The 22,804-nt window shown below is 40.5% G+C and overlaps 1 protein-coding gene across 2 annotated transcripts in view; it reads left to right on the top strand.

Annotated features, from left to right (window-relative positions):
• RHOBTB3 (Rho related BTB domain containing 3) overlaps positions 1 to 22,804 on the top strand; it is a 53,788-nt gene that overhangs the window by 22,554 nt on the left and 8,430 nt on the right. For both annotated transcript variants that reach the window (XM_028149877.2, XM_008144527.3), the window contains exons 7-11: positions 3,724 to 3,836; positions 8,603 to 8,723; positions 15,370 to 15,543; positions 17,173 to 17,339; positions 22,350 to 22,446. In XM_028149877.2, the coding sequence (XP_028005678.1) occupies positions 3,724 to 3,836; positions 8,603 to 8,723; positions 15,370 to 15,543; positions 17,173 to 17,339; positions 22,350 to 22,446 (672 nt within the window). The remainder of the gene's footprint in view (positions 1 to 3,723; positions 3,837 to 8,602; positions 8,724 to 15,369; positions 15,544 to 17,172; positions 17,340 to 22,349; positions 22,447 to 22,804) is intronic.

Raw genomic sequence — 22,804 nt, 5'->3', positions numbered from 1 at the left:
TCTGTTTTATTTTGATATATTTTTCTATCAAATCAAACAAAAAATTTAAACCTTTTTTTTTTTTTTAGAGACTTCAGTAAGGAGGCCAGGTTGTGAGCTGTTTTTGTTTTTTTTTTTTTCTTGTTGTCTGTTAAACATTTAAAAACTTTTGAACAGTGCACAGGTTGTAAGACCCAGTTGTGTAATGGTTCCTCACAGAAGCCTACCCGCAGTTACGTTAGTAGGAGCTGTCTGTACTCACATTAGCTGGGTTGGCAAAGCAGAGGTACAAGTCCATGACGTGGCACACTCGGGAATATTTGCCCTGAGCAAACGTGGCTGGAAACCCATATAAAATCTACCTCCTAGCTTTATTTTTAATGAACCAAATTACAAAGAATACCTTAATTTTTAAGAAATAACCCCCCCTTTTTTATCTTTAGGAATTTGAAATGTTGTATACAGAACAATTGGGTCCTATATTTAGGAAAGGGCCTGTGTAATAGTCGGGTTAACACATTATACCTATGAGGTCTTGGTTTATTTTTCTATCCACATTTCTGAGTAGACACCGCAAAAGTGTTTGTGTTCTGTACATGTTAATTTTCCATTGGACAATAGCTAACACTGCGTGATGTGTAAGTACTTACTGACTAACACTAAAGAAGGAGTGATCTGAACAGTGAGGGCAGCAGTTTCCTGGTCTGCATGGAGCAATCCTTAAATGGCATACAACGGTAACATTCTTACAGTCTTACTATGCCCCTCGGTACAGTCTTTATGCTTGCAAATTCCTGAGTCACACGATCTCAGATGGTTATGAATTGAAATATTTGTAAGAGCCTCAAGAATTTAGCTTTGAACCCTTCCTGCCACAGATGGCCCTTAGAATTTCACATCACTTACTGAAATGCCGTCAGGGTAAATGAATGTGTGGAAGCACATTTTCATCTTCAGTTTGCATAGTATTCGTCAGCACTTGGAATTATTCTGTGGCACGCTCTTTTCTGCACTGCATAAAAATGCAGCTTCGGACACAAAGGTATGCCATGCTCTCTAAGAGTCTAAATAAAGTAAATAAATGCTCTGAGAAGTTAAGTAAAGGAAATTCCAGCCAGTTATGCAAGACAAGTAAGTTCTAGAGATCTGTGCATACAACATCATGCCCATTGTTAACATCCTGTATTGAACACTTAAAATTCTGGGAAGGGGATAGAGTTCATGTTAAATAGTTTTACCATAGTTAAAAAAAAAAAAAAGAACAAATCCCAGTCTAAGGATAATTGCTTTATTAGGACCTAAAAGTGTCAGAGATGATTAGTTAGCATTTCTAATTATTAAAAGAGTGCCTTTATGAACTAGTCTTCGTTCTGGTTTAGGTTATTGGATCTTTCTGTGTCTGTTCTTAAACAGATTCGTGGCCTGTGGGAATTTACCTGCCACTAATCCCATTTATTTAGATTTGAGGATTGCTTTCTTTCACATAATCTTCTGACTAGAGATATCGTATAGGTGTTCTTTAGTTAATATAATTTTACTTTTAGGAGACAATGTCTGTGCTCTCCTTTAATAGCATGAGTGTAAACAATCACAAGTCCCTGCACTCACTGTTTGCTGCATACCACTAACCCTGGCTTTTGGCAATGGGTGAAATGTCTAAGGGAAGTACACATTAGATTAAACTGGGAGGCTTTTAAGATCATTGTCTGGGACCCAGCACCAGAAATTTAATTCAGTTGGTCTGAGGCTGAGACCTTCTCCAATAGTATTTTATAAATGATCTATTTTATAAAAGACACATGATTGGTTGCCTCCCACATGTGCCCCTACTAGGAACTGGGGAACCTGCAGCCGAGGTATGTGCCCTTGACCAGGAATCAAACCTGAGAGCCTTCGGTCCACGCCAACGCTCTAACCACTGAGCAACCGACCAGGGGTTTGTAAAAGATATTTAGGTAAATGTAATGCATAGCAAGACTTGAGAATCACTGGCGTAGAATACATTTTATTGACCTGGCATCCCTTGGCTTCTAAAGGGCTCTTGTACTTCTGACATTTTATGTATACTTTAATGTCTATCTGTGCATGTGCAATTTCTGGAGACAATGCAAAGAATTTATCAGATTGTGAAAAGAGTATGTGTGACCTTGACGTTGAAAATCATTAGTGCAGGAAGAGGAAAACAAAAACTATGGATTTGTTCTGGACTGCACACCTTTGGGAATTTGAGGTGGATGGGAGCTAACAGTGAAGTCAGAAAAAGAGCAATTTAAGGTAGGAAGTAGCATGGCGTGCTGGAGCCAGCTGGCACCGGCTTGTGAGAACCGATTGCGTTTATTCCCAATTCTGTGTTCTAGATGTCACGTTGGTAGCTTGAAGATGGCCTTGGTGAGAGTATTTTCACCACAGAAATAGCACACACCTCAAATCAGGGCTGTCCTTCTCCGGCCCCATCATGACGTACGCTGTAGTCATCATAAAGGCCAGGGGAGGAGAGCTTTAAAGATGTGCAAGAGTACCAAGTGCCGCTCTCCTGTCCGAAGCCTGAGAGCGGCCGGACTATCTATCAGTCTGGCTCTTCAGATTAGCCTTGGATCTCACTGGGACAGACTGGCTGCCATTGCCTGACCTCATGGTTCTGTACATGTTTATCATGTGCCCTCTGCAGTCCCCAGTATCTATGAGGGCATCTGGCAAAGTTCTGGATACATAAAGGGAAACGTCGGAAGAGAGAGATTGAGAGCATATAGAATAGGACCCCAAGTTACTTGCTTAAAGTCACACCAGTAATTAATGGCAGGGATAGAACTAGAAACTGGGTCCCCCAGCTATGCCAACTCCCACACCACATCTTTTTAAATGCCATTTTTAGGAGGTAGGACTTCCTATAAACCATGGAGTGGATGAGGATAATCTCCCAGAATATCATGGTCAGAATGGAAACATATCAGCATTGAGTAAGGGGATAGATCGGATGGGAAAGGCCACTAGGGAGCAGGGAGGCCGCTCTAGGCCAAAGGAGAGGAGTCCGTGCGGAAAAGGTGAACTTATGCTGACCATACAGTGGGAATTTCTCAGAACATTGAGGGGAAAGGGCTGACAGAGTGTGAGACAGAAGTGAAGTGAGCCCAGGAAGAGAGAACTTGGAAGTGGGTCGGGGTGAGGACAGAGGAGTGAGGGACCAGGTGGGGCGATTTTGCTCTAATGCCACGGTCGTGTGGCTCCTCAGAAAATTATCCAGCTCCCCCTTTTCTGGTTGGTCTGTAGAGGTGGCTGTGGAACATATCTTAATGTGACCCTGACAGTGCATGAGACCTGAATGCATTCTGCCCGTTCCTCTGCCTGGGGACAGTCACTGCTCTCCATGATCCTATGAGTTATTCAACCTTAGGAAAGACCAGGCAAGCCTTCTTGCCCAGGACAAGTACATAATTTGGATGTTGGATCACTTGTGATGGTAACTCATCTCCTGGCCATTGCTCTTATCACCAGCTGACCACCGACTACAGAAAGGTGGCAGCTCTCCGAGGAGGAAGACTAGGTTTTGAATAACTAAGGGGAAGGCAAACTGATTTTTTTAAAATGTGAGAGTTGTTTAAATGTTTTGGTGTAATTACAAGGATATATATTTGGTAAAGGAAAACTAGAATACTAAAAAAGAGGGAACATGGATATCTAATAAGATATTTATTTTTCTTCCCGCTTTAACAGAAAAAGTCAACATGCATGTTCACTTGTTTGCAGGTGCTTTCCAATGGGAAGAACTGGAAGAAGATATCAGGAAGAAGTTGAAAGATTCTGGGGATGTTTCAAATGTAATTGAGAAAGTTAAATGCATTTTAAAAACACCAGGAAAGGTAAGTTAGTTTTTTGTAAGTTTATTTTTACTTTCTCTGAATTGTAAGTGATATAATGAATATGATACTGAGTCATGAAAAGAGTCAGTACTTTACAAATGTTTTCCTTAAGTATATTTTTGCCTTTTAAATATTTTAAATGTAAACACATTATTTCTCACCGTCTCACATTTTAATTCATGTAAGAATTAAAATATGTATAAGTCATTTCTTGAAAATGCTGACTTATGGGTTCCATCCTCGGAAACATTCCCCCGATGCTCCAGAATGTTCAGGAACAAGGCCTTTCTCAAGAGTTCTGAGAAATCTCTTTGAGCAAGTGACCAATTAAAGGTTTATTTTTCATCTAATACAGGTTCAAAAGTATAAGTTAGATTCATAGGTTATAAAAAGGCAGACTTTCCGTACGGCCAGATGCTGTGCACGTTAAACCTCTAGTCATCCAGACTGTGCAGAGTCTGCAAGGCTTTAAAAGTAAATGTGTTACATTTTAGAACAACTGCATTACACAGTTTAGCCAGTGTATTCCTATTTCAGATTCTGTGATAAACAAATTGGCTGCAGTAGATAAAAAGGTAAGTTATGTGCAATGCCTAGCAGAATATAGGTTTATATTAAATGTAAGAACCATTATTTCTTTAATTTTTAAAAAATAAATCTTTATTGTTCAGATTATTATAGTTGTTCCTCTTTTCTCCCCCCCCCCAATAGCTACCCTCCACCAGGTTCCCACCCCACCCTCTGCCCTTACCTCCCCACCATTGTCCTCATTCATAGGTGTACGATTTTTGTCCAGTCTCTTCCCACACCTCCTATACCCGCTTTCCCCCGAGAATTGTCTGTCCACTCCCTTTCTATGCCCCTGGTTCTATTATATTTACCAGTTTATTCTGTTCATCAGATTTTTTATTCACTTGATTTTTAGATTCACTTTTTGATAGATATGTATTTGTTGTTCATAATTTTTATCTTTACCTTTTTCTTCTTCTTCCTCTTCTTAAAGAATACCTTTCAGCATTTCATATAATACTGGTTTGGCGGTGATGAACTCCTTTAGCTTTTTGTTATCTGTGAAGCTCTTTATCTGACCTTTAATTCTGAATGATAGCTTTGCTGGGTAATCTTGGTTGTAGGTTCTTGCTATTCATCGCTGAATATTCCTTGCCACTCCCTTCTGGTCTGCATAGTTTCTGTTGAGAAATCAGCTAACAATCATATGGGTACTCCCTTGTATGTAACTAACTGTTTTTCTCTTGCTGCTTTTAAGATTCTCTCTTTGTCTTTTTCCCTTGGCATTTTAATTATGCTGTGTCTTGGTGTGGTCCTCTTTGGATTCCTCTTGTTTTGGGTTCTCTGTGCTTCCTGGTAGGGTAAGTTTTCTGTCATTATTTCTTCAAATAGGTTTTCAATATCTTGCTCTCTCTCTTCTTCTGGCACCCCCATAATTTGGATGTTGGTATACTTGAAGTTGTCCCAGAGGCTCCTTACACTATCTTCATATTTTTGGATTCTTTTTTTCTTTTTTCTTTTCCGGTTCGGTGTTTTTTGCTTCTTTGTATTTCAAATCTTTGACTTGATTCTTGTGATCCTCTAGTCTGCTGTTGGATCTCTGTATATTATTCTTTATTTTAGTCAGTGTATGCTTAATTTCTAGTTGGTCCTTTTTCATATCCTTGAGGGTCTCACTAAATTTCTCAGAGGTTTCTAGAAGATTCTTGAGTAACCCTATAACCGTGGTTTTGAACTCTATATCCAGTAGTTTGCTTTCCTCCATTTCTTTCATTTGTGACCTGTTTCTTTGTTTCCACATTTTGGCTGCTTCCCTGTGTTGATAGAATGGCTTTGTGTGCTAGGTGTCCTATAGGGTCCAGTGGCTCAGCCTCCCTAATTACCTGAGGTGGACACTCTTGGTGCACCCCTTTGTGGGCTGTGTGCACAGTCTTGTTGTAGTTAAGCCTTGATTGCTGTTGGTATCACTGGGAGGAATTGACCTCCAGGCCAATTGTCTGTGAGGATCAGTTGTGTCTACAATGGGAGAACTACTGTGCTGGAGACACCCTTATGGGGCAAGACTTGCTTCAGTGGGGCTTTGGCGCTCACTGAGTCTGCCCCTTGAGTATGTCTCTTATGGATGTGAAGAGTTGTAATCTGGATGGTCTCACTCTGACCACTGGGTACACTGGCTCTTGGATCTCCAAGGAGGTGCAAAGTCAGCCACTGCCTGAGGCCAGCCAGCAGGAGCTACAGAGAGATCTGCAGATTCCTCCTCTTTGTTTGGGGTTTGAAGGTGCCCAGATGAGGCCCAGCTGTGAAGCAATGAAAGCTGCTGTCCAGCCTTGGGCCTTCTTTTGGAGGTTCTGGGGCTCTCTGACCCAGCTGCAATTTGTTAGGTTTTAGATAGCAAAGGGCCAGGCCATTCATATGCAAAAGCCTCTGCACACAGCTTGGGTGGGGTTGTAAATTGGGGGGCAGGGTTTCAGGGAATCACCAGGGTGGAGCAAGCAGCAATGGCTGACCATCAGCCCTGCTCCAAAGAGGTCCCCCAATCTCTGGTCTCTGTGTCTCACGGCACCGTGCAGGAACAATGATCGCTGCAAACACCTCTGAGAGAAAGCCTCCCTTGTGTTCCGGCCCAATGCCAGACAGTCCAGTTTCTCCCCATATGAGTCTGGGTACCCAGAGCCTCGCCTGTAACTGGAGTTCAGAGCAGTCAGGAGCTTGTATCTCCCTCCCTATTGAGAAAGACAACAGCGTACTCAGTTGGAAGCCCCTTTCCATGTGCGCGCCTCCGTACCTCCGCACTTCACTTCTGCACCTCCGCACCTCCTCCCAGTCTCAGTGTGCTTTTCTCTTTCCTTCTAGTTGTATCAATTCCAGTCAGCCAGCCTTCTCAGGTTCTGGATGATATCCGTTTTGTCTTTTAGTTGTAGTTTTGATGTGGTTGTGCGAGGCAGCAAGTTTAGGTGTTTACCTATGCCGCCATCTTGGTTCCTCTTTAATTTTTTATACAGATGACTTTGTCAGTTCTACAACCTAAGTTATTAACATTTCTTAATCCTCACTCAGGGATATGTTTTTAATGCTTTTGTAGAAATGTGCACATAAACCTGCATTCATTTTTCAAAAGTTTTCTAGGTTATCTAGTTTATGGACCATTGAAAATGTACATCCAAACTTCTGCCCTCTCATTCAAGGCAAAGGAATGTTCATGATATACAAACTCATACCCTTTACATGTGAGTGGTTAGGACAGAAGTGTTGTCATTTGTTCTAAGCCAAGCCTTCCTTGGGTTTGTGTCTGAACACAGTCATTCCTTTGAGTACTAAGAATAAAATGAACTCTTGTTGGGGAAAGGGAGGCTGAGGCTATATGAGTCCATGATTAGGAACTGAATCCCCTCATGGGCCTGGGAGGAAAGAAGTGGTCTTCTGTGCCTTCTTCCTGTGCTTTCCAGGGGTAAGGGTCTCTCATTCTTTGAGAATGACACAGGGAGTGGGAGTCAGGAAAGCTACATTTAAATTGTGCTGCCACGAATTATCTCTGTGGCTTTGTGCCCGTCTTCTCGGGGCTGTCGATAACATGAGAGGTAAGTGGGTGGTCCCTGAGGGTCCTGCTAGCTCCCCAGTTCTGTGATGCTTTCACTGTTGGTCTCTTTCATGTGTGACACTCATCTGAAGGCTCTCCGTCAGCCCCTTCAGTGTGTGAAGGTGCGTTGTGTATAGAATCGGCACGCTCTCTGTAGGCCCAGCATTGGTATGGTCCTGTTTTGCTTTCCTGTCTTGCTCACAGATAACATTCTGGAGTGTTTTCTTTCTCCTTGTGAGGAAGGATAATATTTTTTTCCCTCCTCACCAAATATTTTAAAGTGTCACTGTAGTAGATTAATCCGGAGTGGGAAGCCGGTGACATTTATCCTTAATACTAAAATTGTACGCCCAATTATTTTTTTAGTGATAAATCTTTCTGAATTCCCCAGCTAGGCAAGCAGAGGCCAGAGAGAGGTTGTGAGATTCATCAGAGGAATGGGTGGAGGGTGAGGGAAGATGGCAAGGAAGGATAAACAAAGCGTCAAAATCCCGAGTTGCGGGCTGAGGAAGGCTGGGGACCTGTAGGTCAGACAGGCACTGTTACTGGAGGCGGGGGGCTGGAGTGAAGGTGCGGGAGGACAGATGGCGTAGTCCTGGAAGAAGTCCCGGGGCCCTAGATTGGAGATCCCGGCCACCTGTTACAGGTTTCAGCAGTCCCTGCTGTGGGTGGGCATGGTACTTAGAATTACAAAATTGTCCATGAACCAATTCTTCACTCTTGGGTATTTTCATAGAGCTTTAGAATAGAACATGGTGTGATCAGGGGGAAATAGGTATTCTTTTTCCTTAATCACAAATTGAATTTTGTGTTTGTACTTTCTTAATTAGTGAACAGATGAGCAAGTTGTATGTGTAAACATGTTTTTCTAGGCAGTCGTGTGAGGTTGGATTGCTGTTGTCTGTTTCCCAGGTAACAGACTCCCGGGACTCAGGACCCCACAGCTCCCCAGCCATAGAGTTGAATTTTCACTTAGCCAGTTCATTTCACTGCTGTGAATGCTGCATAGTGCAGTGTTGCTCTTTGGCGGGTGGAAGATACAGTTGAAACTATGATGAAAGAGGCCATAGGTACTCATTTAAACACTTAGCACCGTTTTCCAAATTCTCTAATTAGCCCATATATGTTATCAAAGCTTTTTGTATAACATTTACTCTTGTATTTTTGTTTTTCCTTACAGATTAATTGCCTGAGGAATTGCAAAACCTATCAAGCCAGAAAACCTCTGTGGTTTTATAACACTTCCCTCAAGTTTTTCCTTAATAAACCAATGCTTGCTGATGTTGTCTTCGAAATACAAGGTATGCTTCAGTTTTTACAAAGTTGATTGCTTATTTTTACTCCCTGTTTTCTTACCTTTCTGTTTCAGCTTTGAATATTTAGGGTGTAGGAATGACTTTCCTCTATTGCAGGATATAGAGTAACACTGCCTTAAGTTCAACAAAATATTCTAGGGTAATGAAGAATCTTACTAAAATAAGAAAAGAAATTTATATTTTTCTTAGATTTTTTCCCTTTTACCATATGTTTCATTAACTTTTAAGAACCAGCAAGGTGATCTTTAATATGAAATAAAATATTTTTGTTTGTGTATTTCTTTTAAAGATCCTAGTTTTTTAATCGTCTGAAACCAGCCCCCTTAAAATTATATTGCTTCTAGTTTCTCTTATTCAGCTCTCTTAGTTGTTATTTGAGCAAAAGGAACAGCCATGGGTTTAGGGTCCTGCCTGGCTTACATCAGGCGTCTACAGAAAAGGGCTACATTTATTCCTCCCAGCACTGAGAATTATCACCAGAACTGAGAGCTGCTTTTTATCTCTGTAGGAAAGTAATGCTACTTAATTTTAATTACGATGAGCTGCTTTAAAGCCCATTATTGATTATCCATTTGGATAATTTTGTCACTTTAGTAGATTAAGAGCATAATCTTAAAAATGAATTGTCAGATACCTTCAATTATGCAAGGCTAGAAAGAGTTGTTTTTAAATGAAATAAGTAGAACTTCAGGTGGGCTATTATTAAGAGGAAGATATAATTTTGTTTTATGGTAGAAATGTATGACAGCCAATAGTCATTTACTTTTTAAAAATGTTCCCCAGAAAGATCCGTTTTACTTTTCAATTTGGCCACCTACCAAGTCTAACAGCGAATTGGAAACTTTCCCAAGTGCCTCCTGAGAAGCTACCGTTGGCACTGTGCAATGTGAGCGTGGGACACTGAAAATGGGACAATAAGAGTCACCTTGAAATACATAAAAAATGATTTGGGGGGAAAAAGAAAGTGAACAGGAGACCAGATTTGCCTCTTTACACAAGAGTCATTAACCTGTTTAATATTTGCACAGCAGGCATTGACACCAAACATTATGTCAGCATAACCTACTGAAAAGGTTTTCAAAAGGAATGTGAAACACATGAAAATATGTTCTATTAAAAGAAAAGAAATAAGTGGTGACATGGAGAACCCTTTCTCCTCCTACTTGCTTGCATTTCTTCCACGATTCCACCCCTGGGCCCTTCCGCAGGCACCTGCTACGCCCACCTGTGCAGAGCCTGGGTCCGAAGGGCTGGTTGTGTGGGTGCCTGTGCTGGTGCCCAGCAGCAGCTGCGGGGGCTCCTGGCCTCTCCAGCTCCAACGCCTCGGCCTCCCAGGGAGTCGGGAGCAGAGAGAAGCAGGAATGGGTGGATGGGTGGGCACAGGGTGCCGCGGCAGTTTCTCTGACATCATCTGGAGGAAAGGCAAGCCTCCCTTCGGAAGAGTGTGGCAGGGGTGGAGGGCAGTAGTGCTGTCTCCCAGAGGAGGCCGAGCCCTCGTGCTGGAGCCCTAGCTCCGGCCTTGCCTTTGCATTCCAACCGGTGTGTGTGTCCTCGGACAAGTCACTCAGCACGTCTGGCCTTAAGTCTTCCCATTTGCAGAGGGAAGAAGGTAAACCATATAGGTTCTAAAGAGGTCCTTTTTAGTGTTGGGCTTGATGAAGTGGTAGTGGCAGGGACTAGAAGACCTGGCTTGGATATTGCTTGGGTGCATATTTACTATATAATAGGTTTGGCTGTGTTACTTTACATTTCTGATCCTTTGTCTCCTCGCCTATAAAATGGGGATACTAATTTCCACCTGGCAGCGTGGTCACAGGGATTGAGACGGTGTGTATAAAGGTGTAGATAGAGGCCTGCCTGGTAGACCCCTCCCCTCCCCCTGCACTGGCAGCCAACTCTGAAGGATTGATGTGCTGTTTCTTCCTGAACCCAGGGCCTCAGCGAATCCTTCTTTTAAAATGTTCTAAGCCATCATCAACAACTGGCTGGAGATGACGTGGGATATAAAACCTATTTCCTATCCCTGCAATAGATAGTAATCAAAAAAATACTACCGCCTCCGGTTTGTTTGTGTGGGTTTGTATCTTTTTCCATGAAATAATTTTTAAAGAAGCCACCTGGCAGTTCTGAAACTAGTCTTGGTAAACATTTAGACCTGATATGGAAAGATATGAGTTTCCCTTTGACATTGGAAGCTGTGTCTCATGAAAAATACTTTTACATTCTGTCCCTGTTTACTTAAGTAGTACATATTCTAAATCTCCCTTGGAGCAGGCAAGTTTACTATTTTCAGAATAAAACAAAAACATTTCTAACATTTTTATTTTTAAAACTTGGCAAGTGATAGGAAGAAGTATTACAAATGTAGCATTTTATTTTAGTATATAATAAAAACATAGACCTTTGATAATCTATGCTAAATTATTAGAAAACTTGGTCTTTTAAATTTTGTTTCACTCTTAAAACTCTTTTCCTTAAAAAAAGTTTCTTAAAACTATAACAGCAATTAGATACTACAGGAAAGACACTTTTGGTCTTGACATTTTCAAAGAACGTATTTATCTTTTAACCAGAAAATTGATGTATTTTTTCCTCCCTGAGTAAGTCTTCAGCTCTAATCTACTGCTGTTTAGTATATAAACACTGCATTATGTTTTTTCAGCAAGTTTTGTGTGCAGTGTTTATATATTTATATAATTTATATACAATGTTTAGAAATGTGGCTATTCTGAGGTACTGATATTACAGTTTCACAATAGAACAGTTTATAACACCAAAACAGTAGTTTGAAAAGGTGAGAAAGAGAAGTTGATCTTTCCTTAACTGGAGGTATAATGGTTTTCTAAACTAAATTCCAAGCTTGAAATTGTCTCGAAAATGCTTTAAGGTATTGAGCCTTTTGTTGCTGATTTTGTAATCACATTATCAATGAAAATTTTCTGTTAAAATTCCAAGATTACTTCTCAGATTCCTTCCCCATCTACTATCCACTTGGTATTTTTGGCCAATCTTTTTTTTTTTTTCTTTTTTCTTTTTCAAAATCCAACAACTTTTATTGTTTAAAGTATTACATGTCTCCTTTTTTCCCCCCAATAACTCCCCTTGCCACTCCCACCCCTGAGGGCAAGCCCCCACCACCCTAGTGTCTATGTCCATTGGTAATGCCAATAATGCATGCATACAAGTCCTTTGGTTGATCTCTAACCCCTCCCCTCCCCTGCCTTCTCCCCAAGGTTGGATGGTCTGCTCAGTGCCACCTTGTCTCTGGATCTGTTTTTGTTCATCAGTTTATGTTGTTCATTATATCCCACAAATGAGTGAGATCATGTGATACTTATCTTTCTCTGACTGCCTTATTTCACTTAGCATAATGCTCTCCAGTTCCATCCATGCTGTTGTAAATGGTACAAGTTCCTTCTTTTTTACAGCAGCATAGTATTCCATTGTGTAGATGTACCACAGTTTTTTAATCCACTCATCTGCTGATGGACACTTAAGCGATTTCCAAATCTTAGCTATTGTAAATTGTGCTGCTATGAACATAGGGGTGCATATATCCTTTCTGATTGGTGTTTCTGGTTTCTTGGGATATATTCCTAGAAGTGGGATTACTGGGTCAAATGGGAGTTCCATCTTTAACTTTTTGAGGAAACTCCATACTGTTTTCCACAGTGGCTGCACCAGTCTGCATTCCCACCAGCAGTGCACGAGGGTTTCTTTTTCTCCACATCCTCGCCAGCACTTGTCATTTGTATTTCACAGACCTAGAACAAACTCTCCAAAAATTCATCTGGAATAAGAAAAGAACCCGAATAGCCACAGCAATCCTGAGAAAGAAGACCAAAGTAGAAGGGATCACAATACCAGATATCAAGCTATATTACCAAGCCACGGTCTCAAAACTGCCTGGTACTGGCACAAGAATAGACATACAGACCGATGGAACAGAATAGAGAACCCAGAAATAGACCCAAGCCATTATGCTCAATTAATATTTGACAAAGGAGGCAAGAGCATACAATGGAGTCAAGACAGTCTCTTCAATAAGTGGTGCTGGGTTAGATACATGCAAAAAAATGAAACTAGATCACCAACTTACACCATACACAAAAACAAACTCAAAATGGTTAAAGGACTTAAATGTAAGGCAGGAAACCATAAAAATCTTAGAAGACTCCATAGGCAGCAAAATATCAGACATATGTTGTAGCAATATCTTTACCAATACAGCTCCTAGGGCAATGGAAACTAAGGAGAAAATAAACAAATGGGACAAAAATAAAAAGCTTCTGCACAGCAAAAGAAACCATCAACAAAACAACAAGAAAGCCCACTGCATGGGAGAACATATTTGCCAATGCTATTTCAGACAAGGGTTTAATCTCCAAAATTTACAGGGAACTCATACAACTTAACAAAAGGAAGATAAACAATCCAATTAAAAAATGGGCAAAGGACCTAAGTAGACACTTTTTGAAAGAGGACATACAGAAGGCCGAGAGACATATGAAAACATGCTCAAAGTCACTAATCATCTGAGAGATGCAAATCAAAACAACAATGAGGTACCATCTCACACCTGTCAGATTGGCCAATCTTAAATTCCTCTGCTTAACCCAAATGAAAGGGTATCTAATTTGTGTAAGCCATGCTTCAAATTTTTCTTTTCTTTTTACATAGTAGCCTATTTAAGATTTTAAAACCTTAAGATTACAAGTCAAATTACATTACCTGTTTGAATTCTTTATTATTGCTATGTACAAATATCTCTAGCAGGCACTGAGTATGGAGACTGGTCATTCTATAGATGGATGCTAATATTGAGGGCAGGTGGCCTAAAGGCAAAGAGGCAGGGATTAAAAGGGCCGAGAGGGTAGGATGTCTGCTAGCAGGTGTGTGTGACCTGGTAGGAGTGCTTGCTGTGATCCCTTCTTCCTGTCCCATGGGAGGTGTGCCTGGCAAATCACAGTGCCAAGCAGTGAGCTCAGAACTGGCGATGTTGGGACTTGCTTGCAAATCCTGAGGGATTATTGGCTTTGGAGAAAGCCAGTGGGCTTAGATGGAACTCTTTCCTGAGCCAAAAGATGTTGTGCTTAGATTTCCAGAGAGCGAAGAATCCAGTGGTTACAAATATTTTAGGGAAGAATGTATGCTCCTGAGGAGAAGGAGATCTGAAGGATGCATAGTGAAGACTCTGGGTCATAGCAGGGTGGTTTGGCTCATAGTTACGTTCCAGAAGGTGACAGCCTTGTCACTCATACTGGCTGTGGTGTCTTCCACCTAAAGGCTTGGCCTCTCCTAAGCTGGGCAGCTTTGTCTTTCTCATCTTTGTATCTTCGTACTTAGCACGGCCATTAGCAGGTGATGGGTGCTCCATAATGATCTGTTGAACTGATCTAGACTAACCTGAGGGCTGGCTGTGGATCCATGGCTCCCCATTGTGCTGGGAGTGGTGAGAGCTGCTTCTCCACCCACAAGCCCGGGGTTATGTGTCCCTCTGGAGCTTTGTGTGGTCTGGAGAAGCAGCTTTTACAAGAGAGTCAGTGTAGTTTAATGAGCTTCAGTGAGAGGCGTGGGCTGAGGGGCCTTTAAAATTTTAAAGTCGCTCTGTCTCTCCCAGAAGTAGGCATCGTTCATTTAGGAAAGAGAGGTTCCTTTGGGAGGCAGTATGCTGGGGAGACAGCAGGGAACTAGGCCATCCCCTTGCAAACTTTCCATAAGATCTGAAATGCTCCCCTTGGCTTCACGGAGATTCCCTGGGCATTCTTGTGATGTATGGACTGCTTAGGCCAAGGATGGCTTATTTTCTTTTTCTGATAAGGGAAGTCTGGCCAGGACTGTCCTGTGACTTGGCCAAGAAAAGAATGGCATTGTTTTCTTGGGAGGCACATGGACAAGGGTGGCGGTGTTATTTCAGGCCAATTGGAGAAGATAAAAAATAGATGTTTCATTATAAACACACTAGAAGCCCGGTGCACAAAATTCGTGCACTGGGTGGGGGGGGGGAGTCCCTCAGCCCAGATTGTGAGAGGGCGCAGGCCATGCTGAGGGACCCCACTGGTGCACGATTGGGGCCGGGGAGGGACACAGGAGGTTGGCTAGCTGGGGAGGGACCATAGGAGGGCTCTTGTGTGTGTCCGCCCTCTCGCCCAGTCCTGACTGGCTAGATCCCAGCAGCAAGCTAATCTACTGATGGGAGTGTCTGCCCCCTGGTGGTCAGTGCACATCATAGTGAGCAGTTGAGTGGCCTTAGCATAACATTATCATATTACACTTTGATTGGTTGAATGGCCGACTGGATGACTGGACACTTAGCATATTAGGCTTTTATTATATAAGATGAAGCAAAATATTTCATTTCAGTGTTTCTATCTTCATGAAGTATAAACTAAGTAACAAATAATTGCCTGACTTGCAAATTGTTGGTTTCAAAGGCAACTTTTGAACACTTTATGTTTCAATGAAAAAGTAAGTCTCTGAATTAATACTGGCTACCACCCCCAAATTTGGTTTCCATGTATCAGCTTAGCTGTACCGAATGCAATACCATTCTAAACACAAGGAAAGTTGCTAGAATAGTAACTCTGCAAGCTTATTTTACTTAATTCTGTTTCCCTTTTGAACCGTGCAGGTACGACGGTGCCAGCCCACAGGGCCATCCTGGTGGCTCGGTGTGAGGTGATGGCAGCCATGTTCAATGGCAATTATATGGAAGCAAAGAGTGTTCTGATTCCCGTGTATGGTGTTTCCAAAGAGACGTTCTTGTCATTCCTAGAGTACTTGTACACGGACTCCTGCTGCCCAGGTGAGCGGTATAAATGTTAGGTAACATCTGACAATTCCCTCTTTTAGAAATGTCAGCCATTTAAATAAATTGCTTTCTGTGAAATCTGTTTTCACTTAAGGCGTATCAGAGGTGACACCATGGAAAGTGCTAAGCAGGTGGAGGTAGTGTTGGGACAGCAATGACTCTTCAGTCAATTCAAGTGGAAGAGCAGCGATTGGGTACCTCTTATGGGCTCTGAGTCGGACATAAGTTCAGGTGTCCCAGCCAGCACCAACAGCATGGTGGCCACCGAGGGCACCCTAGACATGGAGGTGTCTGGATTTTTAGATTTCGAAGATATCCTGTGTTTGTTATTGTTTATGTTATATTGATACTGGCACACATGTATATTAAACAAAAACTCGACCAGATTTGAAATAATAAGAAAATTTGGTTTCTCCGTCATCCCCTCACTAGAGTAATTGGTGCTTTGATTTTTTTTAAGGTTTTATCCTGTTAATTAGAAAAAATGCTCAGAGAAGCACTGATAACTGTAGGACAAAGCACTTTACAAATTGGTAAAAGGTGTAGGGGGACATGAGTCAAAATGAATAATCTAAAGTTAAGGTAGACACTGGGATATTTACATGGGGACACTCACAGAAAGAAAGGTAATCTATTCATTATGTTAAATATCATGCACAGCATTCTTGGTTCCTAACTGTAAAAGCATGTAAGGCATTTAAGGAGGGATAAGAGAATTACATAAAAAATCGGATTTACAAGGAAGTGTTAAAACAACCACCACCAGGGTAATGGCCAGGGTTGGGGGAGGAGGCTGTGGGGAGTTCTTATTTGTGGACACAGATTTTCAGTTTGGAATGATGTCAGAGTCCTGGAGATGGGTAGCGGTGATGGTTGCACAGCATTGTGAATGGACTTAATACCAATGAACTGCACACTTAAAAATGGCTGATGGTAGGGTGGGGGGGATTGGAGGAAGGTGGTCAATAAACAAGGTCTAGAAATGTACAACACGACTGTAGCTAACCCTGCTGCATGATATATAGGCAGATTGTTAAGATTATAGATCCCAAGTTTTCTCATCACAAGGAGAACATTTTTTTTCTTTTATTTTTTATTGTATCTATATGAGATGATGGATATTATGCAAACCTACTGTGGTATTCATTTCACAGTATATGTCATTCAGCCCATCGTGCTGTACCCCTTAAGCAGTGATGTATGTCAGTTATTTCTCTGTAAAACTAGAAGAATGCTTAATGGTAAATTTTATGTTTATTTTACCACAATTAAAACAAAACAAACAAATCTGGAACTAAAGCCAGAAGGAGAAAAATTGCAAGGATATAGCTTAGGGAGCAGAAGGAATTATCCCGTAGTTCTGGACTTGATTATTAAGGGCAATTATAGAATCTCCCTCTCTGGATAATTAAAAAATAAAAAACGACACATGGATTCTCTTCTGAGTATGAAGGCTTAAATTAGTTCTTTTTTAAAATGGAGTTTAGAATGCTGACTTCTTCAAGGTTTTCTCTGGGCACTCTATTCTGCATTGAATGATAGGGTCAGCATTTTCTGTTTGTCTTAGGCCATAAAATAAATGGTATTATTGTCCATTTTCTTTTATTTCCCTCCTTGTATCAGCTGGCATTTTCCAGGCCATGTGTCTCCTGATCTGTGCTGAGATGTACCAGGTGTCCAGACTGCAGCACATCTGTGAGCTGTTCATCATTACCCAACTGCAGAGCATGCCCAGCAGGGAGCTGGCATCCATGAACCTCGATATAGTTGACCTGCTCAAGAAAGCCAAGGTAATTGGCCCTATGTATCTGCTTATTTGAATTTCAAAAAATCCTCTTAAGAGATATGTTAGTACCTGTCCTAGTTTGGAAGTTTGGCTAAATGAGGCTCAAGTGCCCTCACAGCCGTTTCTGTGGGCAGGTAATTTTGTTTGGAGATAGGGTTTCTGAGCATTCCCTTTCTAAGGAGGTAGAATTTGCTGATGGGGAACTTTTCAACTGAATGGTGGCCATTATTAGAGTCATTTGAGTGTGGCGCACTATTGTGTCATATAGGCATTATAGGAAATAGAATTTACCCAAAATGATCAAATCTTAGGGTTCCTGAAAGGAAAATGACAGGATTGGGCCCTACAAACTGATAGGATGATTAGGCTGAACTCGTTTACCTGTCCATCCATTCATTCACTTTATGAACCTGTTTTGAAGTTTCAGTTGTTTGTAGGAAGTATAGGTATACTTCTTAGTCCTTTCCAACCTCCTTTTGTTGATATGTCTCACGGTATCGGGAATATATTTAGTAAAAAATGTTTGAGTTGAGAACCACTGCAGTACACCTACTTTCTCCTCAGAATTTCTTGCCTCTTCTAAGCTCAGGACCCTTTTTGTTTTTAATAATTGTTTTGCTGCACATTCTAGGGAACAGGTAGATTTTACACAGCCAACTTACTGTGACTAATTGTAGTTACACGGACCCTAGAATAGGAACCTGACAAAGGACCAGGCTAGGTCTGTAAATAAACTAGGTCTGCTTTCTTGAACTCTGCTTCTGGAACTCTCACCTGTTGTCCCAGACATTTACCATCTCCTTATTCCCACTCTCTTTTAATATGTTGTTGGTTTTCTTTTATTGGTATCAGCGAGGAAGGGAGAGGGAGAGAGAGATAGAAACATCAATGATGAGAGAGAATCGTCGATCCGCTGCCTCCTGCACGTCCCCCACTGGGGATCAAGCCCGCAACCTGGGCATGTGCCCCGACCAGGAATCGAACCATGACCTCCTGGTGCACAGGTTGACACTCAACCGCTGAGCCACACTGGCCGGGCTCCCACTCTCTCTCTCTTTTATCCCTGGGAGCAAGAAGTTTATGCAGATGGGTTGTCCAGCCCTTGGCTATTCTACCATTTCACCCCCTCCCTGAGACAGTTTCGGGGCCTGCAGCAGTCATACACACAGTGATGAGTACTGACCGAGCAGTAAACTGAAACTTAAAGGTCTTTTTCACAGGAACATGTTCGCTCCATCATTACAGACTATCAAAACTTTGTAAAATGTTATCTGGCATACAACATATTGGCTATTCCTATCAACTTTGACATCCAGAATTAGAAAAATATGATGAATTTGTCTTCATCCAAGTTGCTGAAATAGAGCCACGTAATGCAGAAAAGGACAGACTCTCAGACAGCAAAACGTGTGCTGAGGTGAATTCATTAATCAAATTGTATTTCTAGGCATAGAATGGAATTCATTCAAAGCATCCAGGTCTTCCTTACTCTCTCCTACTATTTTGGAGTTCTTTTCTTTCATAATAAAGTCATAAGATCATACATAGTTAACATTAGAGATAAAAACAAATATTAAAAAGTTGAGTAACCCTGATCGCTCTTCTTTGTAATATATTTACAGTGAGCTTGGGATAAATAGCTACCCTCTAGATTTAATTTAAAAATGCATTTTTATTCTGTCTAGTATTTTCACAATCTCAGTTCATTTTTGATGTATCATTTTCAGACTATTCCAACAAGTCTGTCATACTTTAAAAAACTGGATACGAGCCGAAACCGGTTTGGCTCAGTGGATAGAGTGTCGGCCTGCGGACTCAAGGGTCCCAGGTTCGATTCCGGTCAAGGGCATGTACCTTGGTTGCGGGCACATCCCCAGTAGGGGGTGTGCAAGAGGCAGCTGATCGATGTTTCTCTCTCATCGATGTTTCTAACTCTCTATCCCTCTCTCTTCCTCTCTGTAAAAAATCAATAAAATATATTAAAAAACAAACAAAAAAACTGGATACGAGCTTCTCTTTCCTTATCTTGTAGTATCCTTTTTTATTATTAATTTGAGAGAGAGAGAAACATCAGTTTGTTGCTCCACTTATTTATGCACTCGTTGGTTGATTCTTGTATGTGCCCTGACCGGGGATTGAACCTGCAACCTTGGCATATTGGGATGACGCTCTAACCACCTGAGCTACCTGGCCTGGGCCTCGTGTAATATCCTTTCAAGTAGATAGTTTATACATAAGAGAATTTTCAGTATGATTGCATTGATTTCCTTTAAGTGCCCCCTCCCCACAAATACACACACACATACACAAACACACATACACACACATCACCAGCATCATTTATGATTGCATTGTCATAAATTCTTCCTGATCTATTTCCCCCAACTGTGTGGTTTCTGATTATGTGATTATACTTGTTTTTCTCTTGAATTTTAAAATTCGGAAATAATTCTTTTTAAATTTTACTGTTTCTGATAATGTTTCTATTTGCTAAGATTAAGCCTACGCTTATCAGCTTTCCTCTATTCTATTCCTGATGGTCCCTAGTTTGGAATTATGGGTTTCAGATAACAGGATAGTTTTCTCCCTAAGTTCTCTTTGAAGTTTCTAGTTTGAGGTTCTACTTCACTAGCCAGTTCATCCTGTAGTCAGAATTTAGTTAACCTTTTCCTCATTGTTTCTCTGACTTCTAGGAGGTGAAATTGTTTTAGCAGACTTAGACTTCTAGTAGCTCTCTGAGTAATTGAAATTTCTAATCCTTTCATCATCTCTGCCAGCTGTGTACTGTGTGTCAGGAAAGCATCATTCATACCTTCAATATAGATTAGCAGTTTTAGTATTTTCTCATTTCCGCTTCCACTTGTCCCTAAACTCTCTCAATTCTTTACCTTGTTTCCACTTTTTAGGTCCATATATTTCCATCAAGTTGAACTCTTAACATAAAATACCGGCTTCTTTCCCTAATCGACCAGTTCCTTGGGATTGAGGTAGAGATTTCCTTATCTCTACTCCACTTTTAACCCTTTCTAGCCAAACTTTGTGATTCCTGTGAAGTCCTATTTACTCTTCATATTAAAGTTTTAAACTCAACTTCTTTATAATCTGTGCATTAATATATTTGGCTGCTTCGGGCTACCAGTTTTGTTTCTGATCTTTTCCTGGTGAGTTTCTAGGTACTTTCTGCACCATTATTATTCATTACAGAGCTGTTAAATGCTACAGCATTTGGTTTACAGGTGTGTTTTTTAATGCCTATTCTTTTTTATTCTTTTGTTTATTTAAGTTTAAACCTATTTTCTCAGTTCAGCATACATTTTTGCCCACAAGTAGTTAGTTTATAGCATCCCATCTCTTGCCAAGAGCCCACACTTAGGATATCTTAAATTTCGGTCAAAAATAAAATTCTGCATTTGAATTATGTTTTTGTAGGCAGCTATTTATTTCTGTGATCTCCCTTCTCTTTCAAAGTCACAGCCATCAGCAATGTTCTGAACTCTGTTGGTAGGTTAGATGCTCTGGTTAATCATCTAATAGTGTTGGTGGCTTCTGTTAAAATAGCTACATGTTCTTGCTCTATTCCCTTCAGATCATTCACATTCATCTGCTAAAATACAAGGTGAAAAAAAGATTGTTAAAATCTGATATAGGATTAGATGAACTATAAAGTTTCATACAACTCAAAAATTCTGTTGTTTAATAAGAATCAGAGAGACCTATGAATTGAAATGTTAAAACATATTCCCACATTATAACTTTTTAAAAGAGCAATACTTGAGTTTCTTCCTTAAGATTTCAGATTACAAATCTTTCCTCAATTTAGTATTACTTATTTTTTACATATTTTTGATTGTCCTTAACAGAGCTATATATAGCCTAAAAGTGGAAACAACCTAAATGTCCATCAACAAATGAAAGAATAAATGAAGTGTGGTATGTACATACAATAGAGTATTACTCATCCTTAAAAAGAATGAAATTTTAATATATGCTGCAACATGGATGAACCTTGAGGACATTACACTAAGTAAAATAAACCAGACAGAAAAAGGACAAATACTGTATAATTCAACTTATATGAGGTACTTGGAATAGTCAGATTCATAAAGGTTAAATAAAATAGTGATTACCAGGGACTGGGGCTAAGGGGAAAGGGGACTTATTATTTAATGGGTAAAAACTTTCAGTTTTGGATAATAAAAAGTTCTGAAAATAGATAGTGGTGATGGTTGCACTTAAAAATGGTAAATTTTATGTATAATTTACTGTAATAATAATAAAAAGAACTACACTCATATATCCAAGTTTCCTGCCACCAAGTTACCACACTCTGAATTGAGTGGTTACATACATCAGTGAGTGTCACTGGATTGGCACCAAGGTGATGATGTCATGGCCAAGTTGCTCAGAGTTCCCCCTCCATTAGCTATTGAAACAGAATGAGAAATATGCTGGGAATCCTGCTCAGTGTAACAGTACATCTGAGTTAAAAGCAACTATTCAAACATAACCTCATAGAAATACGTACACAGTGCCACCATAACCTTTGGTTGATGACACTTCCTCCTCTAAGTAATTTTTAGTTTGCTCCTCAGATGAATTTCTTGGCCAAGTGTATACCTTTGCTGGCTATAATCTTGCACAGATACAAGTGCAGTTAGTGAAGGCCATGACCTTAGATTGAAAGCTTAAACAAAATCTTCAAGAACCTCAGATAGCCTTTGTGAACCACGGATGCAACCATACATCTGCTTAAAGATATTCAGCCACTGCAGCAGCAGTAACTTGTTATTTATTTGATTTGGTGTCTCCATTGATGTAATTTTATTATTATTTGTTATTAATGCTCCCTTTTCCTTTCTGCTATCAGAGTAGGCTGGAGGCTGCATCGTATATACAGACACCTTAAACATGGATTGGGGCTCTCCACGGGTTCTCCAGACCATTCTCTCTTATTTAATCATCGTATTGAAGGTCATTATTTACAATACTGTTTCACTTTCCATTTCTCTTGCAGTTTCACCACTCTGATTGCCTTTCAACCTGGCTACTTCATTTCATTGCCACTAACTACCTCATCTTCAGTCAAAAGCCTGAATTTCAGGATCTTTCAGGTAGATTGCAATTATTGTGTTGAAAGAAAACTTTATGTTCTTTGTTCTTAGATTTGAAACATAATTTATATAGGAATAGTAGTTTTTAAAAATTAAAAAATCAATGTAATACATTCCTTTTAAATACGCAGTGCGGTCATTGAGGACACTTTATGTAAGTAGCTTGACCTATATTACACAAGAAGTTTTCTAATGATTGTTTTATAGCTCCCATCATTTTTAAATGCACTTTTTCCCTGAAGTGTAGTGATAAAGTGGCCTCTGGTGGCATTTGGTTTTGATAAACAGGATCTTGGTTTTAACCACCCAAGTCAGAAGCAAAATTTAAGCAGTACTGACTGAAAAACGTTTTTTAATA

The sequence above is a fragment of the Eptesicus fuscus genome, chromosome 4 (assembly GCF_027574615.1).
Source record: "Eptesicus fuscus isolate TK198812 chromosome 4, DD_ASM_mEF_20220401, whole genome shotgun sequence".
NCBI classification, from domain to species: Eukaryota; Metazoa; Chordata; class Mammalia; order Chiroptera; family Vespertilionidae; genus Eptesicus; species Eptesicus fuscus.
Note: the sequence above shows the minus strand (reverse complement) of the source record. Positions and strands in the feature narration are given on the sequence as shown.